The sequence below is a fragment of the Hyperolius riggenbachi genome, chromosome 8 (genome assembly GCF_040937935.1).
Source record: "Hyperolius riggenbachi isolate aHypRig1 chromosome 8, aHypRig1.pri, whole genome shotgun sequence".
Lineage (NCBI taxonomy): Eukaryota > Metazoa > Chordata > Amphibia > Anura > Hyperoliidae > Hyperolius > Hyperolius riggenbachi.
In genome coordinates, this window is record NC_090653.1 from 242,970,694 (window position 1) to 242,988,716 (window position 18,023).

General features: G+C 43.0%; 1 protein-coding gene across 14 annotated transcripts in view; it reads left to right on the forward strand.

Annotated features, from left to right (window-relative positions):
- The window catches only part of FNBP1 (formin binding protein 1), a 243,885-nt gene that overhangs the window by 186,447 nt on the left and 39,415 nt on the right, over positions 1 to 18,023 (forward strand). For 6 of the 14 annotated variants that reach the window (XM_068248467.1, XM_068248463.1, XM_068248464.1 and 3 more), the window contains 2 exons: positions 819 to 902; positions 15,803 to 15,817. The exons of 5 other annotated variants lie outside the window; for them this stretch is intronic. In XM_068248467.1, the coding sequence (XP_068104568.1) occupies positions 819 to 902; positions 15,803 to 15,817 (99 nt within the window). The remainder of the gene's footprint in view (positions 1 to 818; positions 903 to 15,802; positions 15,818 to 18,023) is intronic. 3 more of the 14 variants (XM_068248468.1, XM_068248472.1, XM_068248473.1) reach the window with 1 other exon arrangement.

Sequence of the window (18,023 nt, forward strand, 5' to 3'; positions counted from 1 at the left end):
TTTAATTTGAAGCAAGTACGGCATGATTAAAGAGTACTTATTAATAAATGTGCTGTTTAATGATTCCAGACCTGTCAAGAAGTATTAAAGTGCAGCTGAACTGAGAGGGATATGGAGACTGACATATCTGTTTCCTTTTAAACCATTACAGTTGCCTGGCTGTCTTTCAGAGCTTCTGTTTGCAAATACTCTTGGCCATAGACCACGAAAAAGTGAGCAGATCGGTTGTTTCTGGCTGAAGTCTGACGTGATTAGCCACACGCTTGTTTCAGGAGTGTGATTCAGACACTACTGAAGACAAAGAGATCAGCAGGATAGCCAGGAAACTGAACTGGTATGATTTAAAAGGAAATATATATGGCAGGTGTCCTTTAACTTTAAACACTCCGAAATGTATACCAGGGAGCAAAATATATAAAACGTGGTCCTATGGACAGCCGTAAATGGTATCGTACAAAGTATACTTTATAAAATATATAAAATGTCACTTGTGGGGGATAGCTACACCGCTTCCCATACGACTTGGAGAGGGAGTGGGGGATCAGAAAAGACCCTTCCACATTTGTTTTCATCTTCTGCTGGGTAATAGCTACACTAGTAGCTTCCCGATTGGCGATCACATCTTTCCATTCTATCTATTTAATAAAGTATTATTTGTATGATACCATTTAGGGCTGTCCTCAGAACCACCTACTTGTCAGAAAGGTTGAGCTAGGCCTTAAAGCTGACCCTAGTACCTACCACAAAAGCTCTGTGCTGTACCAGGGGGCGACAGTAACCACCTGTTTGCTTTTGTTTTCTTGCTGACTCGCCAGCAGACTCAGTCTGTGTATTTTCACAAAGGGATGATGAAGAGGACATTAGGGAGGCCCACGTGTGCCTTTGAGGCTAGGGACTATGTTGTAAGTTATTGGTGATGGACTGGCCGCCGGCTCCTGCACTCACTAACACTCGTTCCCAAGAGCAGAATAACAGCCTAGCTCTACCCATTGATTGATGGGAACATACAAGATGGACTCTATATGGTCCATTGTATGATAGTAGAGCGCCAATAGCCATCGTGCACTAAGGTTCCGGGCGAGGCTAATATCCATGTTGTTTGTCACATTGGAGAGTCCAGCCGTAGAAAACATCAGGCACTAGAACTTGCTTATTCTATCTCCAGTTGTCTGCCAGACAGTAGGCAGTTAAGTCCATTTGTCTATGTAATGTCAGTGGAGCCCTGGCATCAAGAAGCCTCAGCCCATCAAGCTTTGCCTCAGCCCATCACCTTTTTCCAGAAAACAGATTTCCAAAGTTTCCTGTTGGCGTTTGACAGTGGTAAAGGACAGTTGGCAATGTCATTAATGGCATTCAAAACCATTTAGGTCATTACATTGCAGTTAGAACACAAAGTGATATATGTTGTGTAATGTATTGTGAGTGTGTCCAAATAGGTGCAACAAATTCTTCTGCCTGATCATAGTATATTGCCTAGCAGCATTATATCCTTTAGAGGACCATATTAACTATTGGCAACATCCCCTCCCGTACAGCGTATCTCTTCAAGATGGTCATATTTCCTCAAACACTATGTTATATCCCATATTCCTTAGAAAGACCATACCTTTTCCAGCAACATTTAATGTCCCACACGTATGGTGTTTTCCAGCTGGATAGTATTTAAGCTCATGAGAGTGGTGTGGACCGTTTCAACCAGGTCAAAGGTGGAGGGCGTAATGGTGGAGACAGATTGGAGAATACTGGAATTGTGCCTCAGACCGGATTATGTTCATTCAAAAGGTGGTGAAGAAAAGTGCCTTCTATAGTTCCATTTTAGTAATGTTACTGCTGAAACCATCTTCACATACAGTAGCAGAGCTTAGGCAAAAGTTAAGGCTCGGGTGCATTTAATGCTAACCTCTGGTCACTTATTCAGAGCATCCTAGTATATCCAAGGCTTATGGTGATGTTTCCATTTGTGAGTCATGGGGAAGAGACCTGCATGTCCTTGAGAGCTGAGACTTCCAAGGATGTTGACACAGCAGTCATTGTCACCTCAAGCCTGGACTCTTTCTAGATCTTCTAGGAGAGGCTTCCACAGACTGAGCTTGGTATTCAGTGGGAAAAAGAACTATGAGGACAGCATGGGTGACAAAACTCTAAGTATTCAGGAACTGATCCACAGTACATGAAAGAAATTACGATGCTGTATTTTTCCCCAAGCAATTTACCAAACATAGAGGGTGGGGAAGGGGAGGGAACCACCAGATCCACCAAGAACTAAGATACCAATTCTATGTGGACCAACCCTTTGGTATTTGATTGGTTTCCAGTGTAAAATCTATGATTACTAAAGGTTTTGTTGAACCTTAGTGCATGCTGGTGAAGAGATGTAAATCCTTACATTAAGTTGTATATGAATGTTTAAAAATTGGCATTTATGCCTTCATCTTGTGTTTTTGAATCTGCAGAGCTGTGCATCCTCCCAGTCCTATCACAGCATGGTGAAATCACTGTCCCATTATGACAGCCACAGAGCCCGTATGGAGTCCACCGTTGTAGCTTGTAGCAACTACGGTATTTAAGACATTGGCCCATATGCAATTACGTTTTTCACCTTAGTTTTCTCCTAGGAGATAATTTTTCATCTTCAATTTGAATTAACTTTTTAGCACTTTTTAATAGAAAAATGCCAAAAAGTAGGTGAAAAGGTACAGGCAAAATTATTTTGAGTATTTATTTGCTTGCTGGTGGTGTAAAGGACATTTTATTTACAAGTTGCGAAAATATCACCAAGGAGACAACTGAGGTGAAAAAGTGAATTGCATATGGCCCCTTGCCTTCATTAGTTGGAATTGCAATGAAATGGGGGAGGGGACAACCACCTGGATTTTTTTATTCTCATAGTCTCTAATGATATATAGCAACCAGAGATGAACATCTATAATTCATTAACATAGCTGCTGTTTTCAGGTTTGCTTCTATTGGTCATATACTACTTGGGCCCAGTTTTACAAAGTACCTGAAGAGAACCCAATTGTTGTCTGTATGACCAATCTTCTATACTGCCCGGGAGAAATATAAAGCATTATCTAGTTAATTAAAGGGTCACTCTGTTAAATAAACCTATACTATGGAAATCCCAGCAGATATTCCTTAGAAGGACCATACCATTTCCAGCAACATTAAACTATCCACACCAAACGAATGGTGTTCACCCACTAGGTACTTACCGTTGCATCTTTGGAGGATTCACTGCACCTGATATCCAAACTTTGATCCACTAGCCATGCTCCCTTAATACGATTACTATACTTATTGGTGGATTTTTTGTTAAACTTACTTCTGATATGGCATTTGGACTTATTCTATTTAAAGTTTTGCTAGTGGTGATTATTTGGCTTGGGAAGAAGGGCATTTGGGATCCATGAGACCTGATCACTATGAAAAGCCAATGAGTCCATCAACATATATCCATGCACAAAAATATCAGTATTGACTAAAGAGGACATTATGGCCTCAATTCACGGAGCATTATCAAACGTTTATCAAACACTTTATCAAACGTTTGATAATTTACCTCATGGGTAAAATCTCATTTTGAATTCACTAAGGTGTTATATATTTGTTGAACGTTTTATCAGTAAAACATTCGATAAATATATAACACCTTAGTGAATTTAAAATGAGATTTTACCCATGAGGTAAATTATCAAACGTTTGATAAAGTGTTTGATAAACGTTTGATAATGCTCGGTGAATTGAGGCCTATGTTGTTGTCTTAATTCTGCCCTAAACCCATGAAAGCAAATTCTTAAATTTTTCAGTTCCCTCATATTATATGTTCAAATTGGAGTTACTAAACCTTTGGACGGTGTTCCATATTTGGAATGGTGGCTTTGCTGTCACAATGGACAGAGATTTAACCGTAAACGCGCTTCTCATTCTCACCACATGAGACAAACTGCATCCTCTATGCCTCTTGAACTGTTTGGGATGCTATTTTGGCTCTCTAGCAGTGAAGGGGCAGGCTACATTTCACAGCGTGTGAGGTGCGTGGTGGATGTACAGAAACTGGAGTGTCCTTTGTAAGTCTTTGCTGTGCCAGAAACAGTGTGCCATCAGTATAGGGGCTGATGGAAAGAAAAGTGGTGTTGTTTACCATCATCCATTTTTTGTAGGTCAGGCTGAAGGTGAGCTCCATCAGCCAGTCTATTGAGTTTTGTTGTTTAAATATCATGCTTTTGTGGGTACTGTCATTACCCAGTTCCATCTAGCTATAGTCCTACGACAAGGTCCTTTGATTAGAATGTTGCTGCAAAGGACTAAGTTGGCTCAGTGAAGGGACTGTTGCAAAATAGCTGATAAACAACCCATTTTTCTTCCTCTGAGTTCCTTTTAGTAAAAGTGTTTATGTCAGACCTGAAGAATAATACTATGGTCCTTTATCAATGTGTCTGAGGTAAGAGCCCATCCTTTCATCCATAAACACCAATCAGGCTGCACTTCGAGACTGAAATAGAGAAACGTATTGTTCTAGAACTGCTAGACTACAACAGGGCTGTTCAACTAAATTCCTTGAGAACTGTATCCATGCCAATATTTTGGCATGAGCAGGTGCAATTTCTTGGTAAACTGCATTTATTCTTGTCCATCTGTTAAATAGAGATATAATGTGTGAGGATTCTGGACCTTGAGGACTGGAGGGGACAACCCTGGGGTAGAAGAACCAGTCTTGCCTCAGACCTGTTGATAAATGATGGCCCTGTGTATTTCTGGCATCAGTGTAAACCTTACAGGACCAGTAGTGGTTACATACGGCCTCCATCTGCAATGTTATTAGTAAGTGCTTAGTAGCTAACCCTCAGAAGAAGTCTGCGTTTCTGGTCATGTGTCTGTATACATACATAAATGGATCACAAACTGCATCTGTCAGATCTATGCTAAAGTTCACAAGGAGGCCTTTCTACTGTGGTTGACATGTAGGGGTACCAGGGAGCAGGTCTTTCATCAAGAAGGACAGCTAAAATTTAAATTTTGGTTTATAAAATGAACATGACATTTTTAAAGTGATATATGAAGAATTTTGCTAATGTGATGGGTAAGAAAAAGATGCAGTCCTGGTGATTTTACCATAGAGACATAGGCGTTGATTCTTAAAATAGCTGTAATATTACCGTGCACGCACATCGCTCGGCAACATTGAAGTTATTCCGCACGCAAGTACCGCAAGATACGCTAGTATTGTGACAGTTACTATAATGTGTGCGTTATTGTAGTAGCTAGCCTGCTACTGGAGCACCTCCTACTAAAAAGCAACTCTGAATATAATGTTGCATTCTTAAAACAGAAGATATTTGTGATAATTGAGCATCAGAACTGCACATGTTCCCAGGTGCTTGAACCTAAGTGACTGCAGTGGGACATTCCAGGCAGCTCTGATATCAGGCCTTGGATAAATACATCCCATTGCTGCATACATACTATGAGCATGGCATTTCCACTGCCGATTACCACAGCAAGCACTACAGAGGGTGTCCCAGTGTTGGGCTTTTCTGCTGGTGTTTTGTATTCTCCTCTTGATGTCACTGCAGTAGCTCCTCTCTATCACCCTGCTGTCCCCAGTCAGCTCAGGCCTCCTCCTCACACACAGTGAAAGGGCACATGACTGCAGTGCCGTAGCCTTGCAGCGCACAGAATTCCCCTAATATAGAACGGTCACACTTCAGTGCTTCTCTGCTATCCTCTGTTCATCGCCAAGATAACATTTCCCCAGCTGCAGCTTGATCACTGGCTGGAACAGAAGTGTTAATGTACTTATTATATATATTTCTGTAACACTGCATTTTTTGTTGTACAGAACAAAAGAGGATTCACTCAGAGGGAAGATTAGCCCAACCCCCTTCCCTCTCTCTCCCTGCATGTTGCTGTTTGTACTATGAGGATACCATTATGATATATTTGTATAGTGCTGACAATTTTCACAGTGCTGCTTATAGAATAAATTGAACATTTAATGTCACTAAAGGCAGACAAACACTTTGGGGTTGATTCACAAAGCAGAGTTATGCTGTAACTCATGGATTTATGTGTTTTTACATGAGTGTTTAAGTACCTAAAGTCTTAAAGTGACATTAAAGCGGAAAAAAAGCCCTCATGATATAATGAATTGGTTGTGTAATACAGATAATTAATAGAGGATTAGTAGCAAAGAAAATAGTGTAATTTTTATTTTCAGGTATATAGCTTTTTTTTTTTTTATAACATTTTATCATTCTCTAATAATTGCAGTTTCCATAATACACTCAGCATTTTAAATGATTTTACAGAGCAGGCTACAGACCCTTTAAACTTTTCTCTGCATAAAAAAAACATAAAGAAGAAACAATGAGAGACAGTTGAGATAAGTGCTCAAAAGACAGTGCTGTCCAGACTTTATAAAGTTGCAGGGCTCACAGAAGCTACTTTGCATAATTAACAACTGACATTTCTTAACTCTTCCTGTACTGGAAACAATATGAGACTCATATCTGTCCTAATAATGTTTTATTTCTTAGCTGTACTACACATACCAATCATTATATCATAAGTTTATCTTCACTTCAGATTCCCTTTAAGGCCCCTACCCACGAAACAATTTTTACATGAACGATTTTGCGTGCCAAGCGAGAGATCGCATGTTGAGCCCATCCAGGGGACAGCCAAGTGACAGGGCTGTCCCCAGTACATCGCTGCAGTAGATCACAGCGCTGTACAACGAAAAGAAACCACTATTTATTTTCTTTTTTTTACAGTGTGCCAGCAGTGATTGCCGCTGGCAGACTGTTTCCGGAGCGGAGCTCCGTCAATCAAGCAGGGATGCGCGTGCATCCGCGTACGAGATCTCTGCTAATCTCTTTCCCCAGCGCTTGACGCCTTGATCAGCATAAAGGTGGCCACACACGATACAATAAAATGATCCGATTTTGCAGTAATTCGATAAAAACGATCTCCCGAAAAAATCGAAAGCTTTTTTTCATTCAACTGAAAAATCCGATCGGATTTCCCGTTTTCTTCGATTTTAATCGATCCGGAATGCCAGATATTTTTCTTCAATCTTACTAAAGATTGTATAGTGTGTGTTGGATTGTCAATTTCATTAATATACACACCCTAGCAATTTTGTCAGAGTTTCCAATCATTTTTATCATAATTGGGGGAAAAATTTAACACGTGTGTGGTACATTGGTCATATTTTTGAAATGTTACAATCAGTCAGAAAAATTGATTGCAATTCTTAAATTGAACACATATTTAAAAAATTGTATGGTGTGTGGCCACCTTTAGGTAGTCCTGGAGGAGCCAACTTCCCGATGCCTATCGGGGTTAGAAAGGATGTTTTCCTTAATTACAGCAAACTTAATACATAAATGAAAGTAAATATAAAATACAACAGTCTCTTGAAGTAACCTGGATGCTGGAGGGTTGTAATTGGTCAGAAAAGCTCTCTGCAGCATGGTGGAAATGGCCTTGACATTGCTACAGTTGCTCAAAAACATCTGCATTAGTAAACACTGATATTGTTAAAGAGAATCTGTATTGTTAAAATCGCACAAAAGTAAACATACCAGTGCGTTAGGGGACATCTCCTATTACCCTATGACACAATTTCGCCGCTCCCCGCCGCATTAAAAGTGGTTAAAAACAGTTTTAAAAAGTTTGTTTATAAACAAACAAAATGGCCACCAAAACAGGAAGTAGGTTGATGTACAGTATGTCCACACATAGAAAATACATTCATACACAAGCAGGCTGTATACACCCTTCCTTTTGAATCTCAAGAGATAATTTGTGTGTTTCTTTCCCCCTGCAGCTATCTTCCACTGAAGTGTCAGGCTGTTTCTTCCTGCAGAGTGCAGACAGCTCTGCCTGTATGTAATTCCTCAGTATGTGAAAGCCCAGCCAGCTCAGAGGAGGATTTATCCAGCTTGTAAAAGATAAGAGAGAAGAGAGAAGCTGCCCTAATCTAAATAATACACAGGCAGTGTGCAGAGAGGAGCCTGGAGGGGGGTGATGCATCACAGAACCACAACACTGAAGAACTTGGCAGCCTTCCAGACACAGGCTGACAAGTCTGACAAGTGAGAGATACATTGATTTATTACAGAGATGGTGATAGTAGAACGTGCTGCAGTAAGCCAGAACACATTAGAATAGCTTTTGGAACTTGTAGGATGATAAAAAACAGAATGCAATTTTTGTTACGGAGTCTCTTTAAAGTGTTACCAGTGCCAAACATCAGACCATGTTGTCCTGAGCAGAGCAGTGCAAGCATCATGATAAATGTTGAGCTTACTGTTATGTGTCAGTAACTGTCCATTACCATGTCAATTTTAGGTTTGCACTAGTGATTAATAGAAAGGTGCAAATAATTTCAGCTTGTGTGCAGATTTAATGCAAATTGCATGCATTTGGCCATCTACTGTGCGAGCCAGAATTATAAACTGCTATGTTTTGCTTATCATGGCTTAAAGAGGAACTGTAGTGAAAATAACAGTGAATAACATTGCTTTTGGGTTTTTACAATGTTCATTTATAAATGTTTTTTTTTAATTGTAAAATCTTTCATCACCTTTATTTATATTCTGAAATGTTTCTCACACGGCGACATCTTTAGTCCTGTCAGGTGCAGCTCTGCGGAATGTTTGACAATTCCGAAGACAGTGAAAGTAATAATGCCTGGCCTCCCAGAATGTTCTGGGAGGAGAATTCCATGTAATAAGCAGCATAGGCTAAGCGTCACTGGGAGGGCAGGGCTACATACCAATATACAACAATATATACTGTAAATATAGGAAGTGTTTCTTAAGCTTAAAGATAATCTGTACTCTAAAATTCTTACCATAAAAAGCATACCATTCCATTCATTATGCTCTCCTGGGCCCCTCTGTGCTGTTTCTGCCACTCCCTGCTGCAATCCTGGCTTGTAATTGCCAGTTTTATGTAGTGTTTACAAGACATAGCAAGTGATACGCTGAGAGGAGCTGAGTGTGTGAGTCATACAGAGTGTGCAGGGGGCCTGGAGAGGGTGTGTATAGCTTCTAGCCAATCACAAGCAGCACATTCCATGACTGCCTGAACCCGACAGAGGAGAGATTAGATCATATAACAGAGATAACACAGCCACTGTGCAACTATGAAAGGCTGCAGTAAGCCAGAGCACATTAGAACAGGCATAGGAACTTATAGGATAGAAGAAATAAGGCTCAAATTTTGTTACAGAGTCTCTTTAACCAAGAAAATTAGGCCCGGTTCACATCAATCATTGATCAGATCCGTTTTCACTATGTGAACCGGACCGCGAACAGAGCCATCCGGATCTGGTGAAGCGGAGACCGGATCCGCTCACCGGATTCTTTTTGGCTGAAACGCTAATGTGAACTGGGCCTTACTGTAAAAGTGGGTATCCTGAATAATTTACTGCATTCGAGTATTTGTCACTACACTGCTTCTTTAAAATATATAATGGCTGGAAAGTATCTGAACTTAAGTTCCCAACTCCTCCCACTTTCCACAGTCACTTATAACATGAATTTAACTCTACTAAAAGTGACTGCCTGCAAACTATTGTTCCTGATTATTTGATGCACTTCTTCCCTGTAAAAATAACAAGCAGGATGTTTGCCCTATAGAGAGGGGAGCGGGAGGACAGTCAAGAGCAAGCTGCTGTGAGGAATAACAGACAACGGAGATGTGGTTTTCTAGCACGCCACAAATGATGTGTCTGTGGATATCAGGACTCCTGCACCACATTTTACAACAGTCCCCAAACGATTACAAATTATTTTGAGCAACCAAAGCCAGAAGTGTGTATGACCCCTTCGTATTTGTTACAGCCTGAGTAACTAGCAGCTGCTAAAGTGGTTTACCTCCTTACTGTACTGCGTCCTCAGACAGATGCCTGAACAGCACACAGTTCAGCCTCCCGCCTGCCAGTGCAATTTGGAAATTTAAGTACAGACGAATGGCAGCGGTTGTAACACCATGCGTGTAAACGCTTGACACGCGGTGGCATTACCCAGCGGCACAGGAATGTGGCTGCGGCCATGGTCAGATGCAACTCCATGATGGGGGCCTGTCCAGCGCCAGTACTGAGCGCCAGAAAGTGCTCAACCGCTGCAGGAGAGCTGCTGATGGGTGGGGAATCTACCGCCTGTCAGCCACCTATCTATAAAGAGGCCTATGAACAGGGGTGATCTTTACCTGTTTTGATTGACAAGTTTTCTGGCTAGAAAGGGTTATGTCTTCTGGGTAATGTAGAGGCTTGTTGACTGATGTAACTTTTTTGCCAACAAAATTTGCCAATATTATCCATAACATGTTCCAAGGCCACTTTTAGGGGAACTATTTAACTTATCAGTATTCTTTGGGGATGTGGCGGAAACCAGTGCCCAATGCCCAGAGGAAACCCACACAAACATGGGGAGCATACAAACTCCATGATGATAGTGATTTTGATCCCAACATACATACGTTAACTGCCTTCCCCCTAAAATTGGCCCTAGACTACGAAACATACATAGATATGACTACAGTGTTCTCCCCAGGCTCTTTTAGCTGGGTTCTCCACCCGGCTAGTTTTGGTGAACACCCGGCTGTAATTGGCTCACCTCCTCCTATGCCATAAGCAGAGATGCTCACAGAAGCATCGGCCTTGCAGTCTCTCGTCTTGCCCCATCCGGCTACCTTTTCATGCCACCCGGGTACTATTTCATGCCACCCGGCTGGAAAAAATTTCTGGGGAGAACACTGGACTATAGTAGGGATTAGATTGTGAGCCCCCTGAGGGACAAGTTGAGTAACATGATTGTGTGTGTATATATATATATATATATATATATATATATATATATATATATATATATATATATATATATATATATATATATATATACACACTATGTACAGTGTTGCAGAAGATGTTGGCACTATATAAAAAATAATGCCAGAAAGTTATTACAGCAATGGTAAGCTTAGATTGTTAGCTCCTCAGTCAGTGACATGACTATGAACTCTGTAAAGGACTGCGGAAGATGTCAGCGCTATATAAATACACAATAATAGCGCTGCGTAATATGTTGGCGCTTTATAAATACAATAAATAATAGTAACGATGATATTGATAAAACAATATGCTATTTATAAACAAATATATCGCCTGCATCCTCCTTTATTTGCTGCATGAAGCTGTGAAATTATTTTGCTTCGTATGTCTGGTAGACGAGACTAACATTACTGATTGCCACTTGAAAAGGTCACATGTTACAACTGTCTGGCTTAGAACTGACTGTAATATGTAACAGCCCTTGTGATACAGCTCTTTTTTTCTTTATTTCATAACAAAACTAGAGTGGAATTAAAGGACAACAGCCACGAAAATTTGTAAAATCTAAAATACATTTGTCCCAGAGTAAAATCTTTTTTTTTTCTCTCCTGTCCAAAGTCTGGCCTGGGGGTCAAATGCGACCTTTTCTGTTGACCCCCAAAATTCTCTGCAGTTGTTACTTCCATGCTGCGGTGCCATCTTGTGTCACCGCTCTACCTCCCCCTTTGTTTGCCTGAAGATTATCAGCCACCCCGCTGTAGCAGAAGCATCCACTGATTAGCAGCCGCCACTGTGCCAGCAGCAGTAACAGCCACTGATTACAGCTGCCACTGATAACAGCTGCCACTATGCCAGCTGCAGTAACAGCCACTGATTAGCAGCAGCCACTATGCCAGCAGCAATAACAGCAACTGATTAGCAGCCGCCACTATGTCAGCAGCAGTAACAGCCACTGATTAGCAGCTGCCACTATGTCAGCAGCAGTAACAGCCACTGATTAGCAGCCGCCACTATGACAGCAGCAGTAACAGCCACTGATTAGCAGCTGCCACTATGTCAGCAGCAGTAACAGCCACTGATTAGCAGCTGCCACTGTGCCAGCAGCAGTAACAGCCACTGATTAGCAGCTGCCACTATGTCAGCAGCAGTAACAGCCACTGATTAGCAGCTGCCACTGTGCCAGCAGGAATAACAGCAACTGATTAGCAGCCACCACTATGACAGCAGCAGTAACAGCCACTGATTAGCAGCTGCCACTGTGCCAGCAGCAGTAACAGCCACTGATTAGCAGCTGCCACTGTGCCAGCAGCAATAACAGCAACTGATTAGCAGCCGCCACTATGACAGCAGCAGTAACAGCCACTGATTAGCAGCTGCCACTATGTCAGCAGCAGTAACAGCCACTGATTAGCAGCTGCCACTGTTCCAGCAGCAATAACAGCAACTGATTAGCAGCCGCCACTATGACAGCAGCAGTAACAGCCACTGATTAGCAGCTGCCACTGTGCCAGCAGCAGTAACAGCCACTGATTAGCAGCTGCCACTATGTCAGCAGCAGTAACAGCCACTGATTAGCAGCTGCCACTGTGCCAGCAGCAATAACAGCAACTGATTAGCAGCCGCCACTATGACAGCAGCAGTAACAGCCACTGATTAGCAGCTGCCACTGTGCCAGCAGCAGTAACAGCCACTGATTAGCAGCTGCCACTATGTCAGCAGCAATAACAGCAACTGATTAGCAGCCACCACTATGCCAGCTGCAGTAACGGCCACTGATTAGCAGCAGTCACTATGCCAGCAGCAGTAACAGCCACTGATTAGCAGCTGCCACTGTGCCAGCAGCAGTAACAGCCACTGATTAGCAGCTGCCACTATGTCAGCAGCAGTAACAGCCACTGATTAGCAGCTGCCACTGTGCCAGCAGCAATAACAGCAACTTATTAGCAGCCACCACTATGCCAGTAGCAGTAACAGCCACTGATTAGCAGCAGTCACTATGCCAGCAGCAGTAACAGCCACTGATTAGCAGCTGCCACTGTGCTAGCAGCAGTAACAGCCACTGATTAGCAGCTGCCACTGTGCCAGCAGCAGTAACAGCCACTGATTAGCAGCTGCCACTATGTCAGCAGCAATAACAGCAACTGATTAGCAGCCACCACTATGCCAGCTGCAGTAACGGCCGCTGATTAGCAGCAGTCACTATGCCAGCAGCAATAACAGCAACTGATTAGCAGCCGCCACTATGACAGCAGCAGTAACAGCCACTGATTAGCAGCTGCCACTGTGCCAGCAGCAGTAACAGCCACTGATTAGCAGCTGCCACTATGTCAGCAGCAGTAACAGCCACTGATTAGCAGCTGCCACTGTGCCAGCAGCAATAACAGAAACTTATTAGCAGCCACCACTATGCCAGCTGCAGTAACAGCCACTGATTAGCAGCCGCCACTGTGCCAGCAGCAATAACAGCAACTGATTAGCAGCCACCACTATGCCAGCTGCAGTAACAGCCACTGATTAGCAGCAGTCACTATGCCAGCAGCAATAACAGCAACTGATTAGCAGCCGCCACTATGACAGCAGCAGTAACAGCCACTGATTAGCAGCTGCCACTGTGCCAGCAGCAGTAACAGCCACTGATTAGCAGCTGCCACTATGTCAGCAGCAGTAACAGCCACTGATTAGCAGCTGCCACTTTGCCAGCAACAATAACAGCAACTGATTAGCAGCCACCACTATGCCAGTAGCAGTAACAGCCACTGATTAGCAGCAGTCAGTGTGCTAACTGCGCATGGTACAGGGGTTATTTCCCATGAAAATGTTTCATTTGACGATATGTCAGAAGCTTAGTGTACCTAAAGTCAATCAGCAAAAATTGTATTTAATATCGCTAGCTCGGCCCCCAAGAACAGTGATATGGCTCTTGGCTTGAAAAAGTTTGAACACCCCTGACTTACAGTATTTAGAATAAATCTAACACATGTAGAGCAATGGAGTGTTATACATTACCTGTTTCCGGCGGTGAGACAGGTCTGCTTCACTCACCTACGGTTAAACTGTGCTGTGCAGCCAATCGACGATGAGCTAGAGTGGAGAAGAGTGAAGAGGACCTGTCCCATTGCTGGAAACAGGTCGTGTATAACGCGTTGCTGCTGTCGCTGTGCATTTAACACTGCATTTGCTCACAGGAGTGGGTCCCCTTAGCACTGCTGCTCTGCCTAGTCGCAGGGTCAGGGGGTATGTAGGGTCTGGAGGGCACCTATATATTGTGACCTGTTGGGGGGGCCCAAGGAGATCATTGCTGGGGGGCCGGGACATCATAGTTACGCCCCAGAGCAGGTCTGTCGTCACCTTTTGTACTGCCTCAGCTTCCGTTTACACTCATTGCTGTGTATAGCCCACCGTCCTGTGAGAACACCTGCAGCAAACTCACCCTCAGTCAGCCTTTCAGTTCTAACTGTAGAAGGGATTCCATGTTTTTCTTTTTTTGTAGGGACCAAGAGCACCTAAACGAGAAGTAGAGAGAGACCAGTAGCCCAATGGTGCAGTATCATTGGGTATAAAGGGGATGACAGTATATATGATTATATACTCACAAAAGTGGTTTGCAGTTTCTGCAACCACCGTATAATCCTGCTCAGAATTCACCAGCCCTGCTAGGTGCTCCAGGTCTTGCCGGATATTGGACGGTCGCTCCCCTGCAGTTTAATACACTTTCCAGAAAACTGTAGAGCTATTACTTCTAAAGCAGGTCTGACTGATAGGGAGGAGTGGAGGCTCCCCAAAAAATATGGGTGATAAAACTTCAAAACATAAGGTGTAAATAAGAGGTAATCGCTTACCTCTCCAGAAGATACAGACACCAGTTCAATTGGAAAAATATTTATTAAAATGTACAACGCGTTTTGGGGTCATGGCCCGCTTCCTTAGGTCAATACAAAATATACGTTAGAGACATAAGGAGTAGAGTGTAGGCGTCTCTGTTAACCTTCTTTCAGTTCTAACAGCTGGAAAAAGTGCAGTTTCACAGGGAGTAATGGGAGAGCTGAAGAAAGACAATCTTGTGAAGGCTATTTTTAATTTATGTAAATTATGATGCTGACGAGCTCTTCAGGATCCTCAAATAATGGTTCTCCCTTGTTCATTTTCTAGAGATCCACATCTCAGATCTTCATTACAAAGGGAACTACATGCTCTATGTTCTGTTCACCACTGCAGTAAAGGTTATTGTGAGAACAGTTTCCATATAAAAGAATAAGGTTTAATAACAGTAATGTAGCCTTGCATGTAGCCGTGCCAAGAACAATAGCTTACAACAATATGCTCACCAGGCAGCTGTCATAATAACAGATATGAAAGAAGGGGGGGGTGTCTTCCAATAACGTGCCTTTGAACTTGTGAACTTTTGCAAAGATTGTGTTTAGTTTTACATGGTGTCACCCAGTTTCCAGTGTCATGGCGCAAGAGGTATGTTTTGCTCGAGAATATCACGACATCCATTCTTTGCTGATGTACGCTTTTTTTTTCTCTTCCCATTTCCCTCCTGCTCCCTTCTCTCTCTCCCTCTCTATCTCTGCCCCCTCCTCTCCCTCTCTTTCTCTGCCCCCCCCCCCTCCTCTCTCCCTTTCTATCTCCACCCCCTCACTCTGTCTCCCTCTCTTACTCTGCCCCCTCCTCTCCCTCCATCTCTGCCCCTCTCTTCTCTCTTTCTGTCTCTGCCCCGCCACTCTTTCCCACTCTATCTCCATCACTTACACTCTCTCCCTCTCTGTCCTCTCACACTCCCGGTCTATCTCGTACCTACCTCACTTTCTCTCCCTCTCTCTATCTCCGCCCTCTCACACTCCCTGTCTATCTCTGCCTCCCTCACTCTCTCTCCCTCTCTATCTCCACTCCCTTCACTCTGATCCCCCCCCCCTCAATTTTTTATTTTCAATTTTCTCGAATTTCCCCATGAAGCTTTCTCTGAAGTTGGTAAGAACTGTTCTGGCACAAGCTCACAATCTTCTGCTCATCTCTAGAGGCACAACCAGGGACCAGTGAATATATACTATTCAGCTTTTATTTCTGGGGAGGAGGGGGGCTTTAATGGGATTTAAACAATCACTTAAAATTGTACAAGGTCAATAAAGCTTGTTATTTAGCTAGGGCCAATAAAAAAAAGGTATATTGTTGGTTGGACGACAGATACTTTTCTGTTCCCAATTTTTTTTTATAAACTGGTTATTTTATTTTTGGCCAGTGGTCTTTGTTGGGCTCTCCAGCATAGCAGGCTAATCTGGCGCTCAGCGACCGTGCGCCGAAACTGGGCACTGCTATAGCAGTAATGCTATAGTGCACTCCCTGCACAAGGGTAATTTGGGGTTCCGATGATTGCCAGACCCCAAATTACTTCTCCCTCCCAGTTGCTACGACTCGGAGGAAGAATAGTATTTAATGTGAGTTGGGCTTACCCTGCGCCCAACTCAACAGCGGCAAAATCATATGTACGCCCCTCCAGAGGTATAGGGCCTGAGTCATGATTAGTGATTGTCATAAACAGTGCTTAGTACACTCCAGGTGTGCTCAGTTCTAAGAAAGTGTCTTGTCCTTCTTAATGGTAAGACATGAGTCTCGGGTGTTTCCAGATGTAGCACAGTAACCTGCTCTTCTCAGAGGGAAGACATCATTCCAGGTGTAGCACAGTAGCCTGCTCTACACATAGGGCAGGCATGAGGCTTAGGTGTGCCCAGTAGAAGCACAAATACTTACTCTTCTCAGTGGCAGGACATGAGTCTCAGGTGTGTTTATCTGTAGCACATTAGCTTGCTCTTCTCAGTGGTGAGACATGAGCTTTAGGTATGTCCAGCTGTAGATCAGTAGCTTTCTCTTCTCAGTGGTAGGTGTTGAGCCTCTGGTTTGTCTAGCTGCAGCACAGTAGCTTGGTCTAGTGGTGAGGCATGAGCCTCAGGTATGTCCAGCTAGAGCTCAGGAGCTTGGTCTTCTCAGTGGTGAGACATGAGTCTCCGGTGTGTCCAGCTGTAGCACAGTAGCTTCCTATTCTCAGTGATCATATTTGAGCTTCACGTGTGTCCAGCTGTAGCACAGTAGCTTGCTCTTCTCACTGGTAGGACAGTAGTCTTAGGTGGGTCCATTTGTAGCACAGTAGCTTGCTCTTCTCACTGATAGGACAGGAGTCTCAGGTGTGTCCTGCTGTAGCACAGTAGCTTCCTCTTCTCACTGGTAGGACAGGAGTCTCAGGTGTGTCCAGCCTTAGCACAGTAGCTTTCGCTTCTCACTGGTAGGACAGGAGTCTCAGGTGTGTCTAGCTGTAGCACAGTAGCTTGCTCTTCTCAGTGGTGAGACCTGAGTCTTGGGTGTGTCCAGCTTTAGCACAGTAGCTTTCACTTCTCGGTGGTAAGATATTAGTCTTAGAAGGCCACATGCAGTAGTAGGGTAATGGAATAATAATGAAAATAATAATTTTACCGAAGGGGCCAGAAGATTTCAGCACACAATTACACTTCTCAGTTCTTTAATAAATGATTGCCTTCTACATTTTAATTTTCACAGAGTGCTGCAGGCATTCACTAGCTTTCTTGATAAAATATAATTCCAACCAAAGGAAACTCGTAATTGGCAATTATAGGTTGACCGTTCTCAGTTCTGAAAGTGCCATGCCGATCTTGCTCTGTTTGTGCCTCAAGAGACTCCCTTTCATTCCCTTCATAGATTGCATGAGTTTTTGATTTTACTTTGTGTGTTTGCGCCTTCCTTTCTTCCTTCTGCCCCGGGTGTCACAAATTGTGTAGTCCTGTGTCCTGTGATTTGTTGGGTAATAATTGTGGTTCTAAACTGTCTACAAGTTACAGTCCTAGTTAAACCTTTAATAAAAGTGTGATCCCCTTATTGAATAACATACTTATTTATTTAAAAATGTTAACTGCATTATTTATTATTTGTATTACTGTTATTATTATTTTTTAACCAGATACCAAAATTCGTTAACGTTTAACCCGATGTACATAACTTATGCGTTGCTAAAGCATAGCAAATTATTAAAGCGCTTAAAGCGGATCTGAAGAGTATTAAAAAACAAACTGTTTCACTCACCTGGGGCTTCTACAAGCCCCCAGCAGCCGTCATATCCTGCGCTGGTCCTCCATGATCCTCTGTTCTCCTGCCGCCGCTCTGTTTCGTT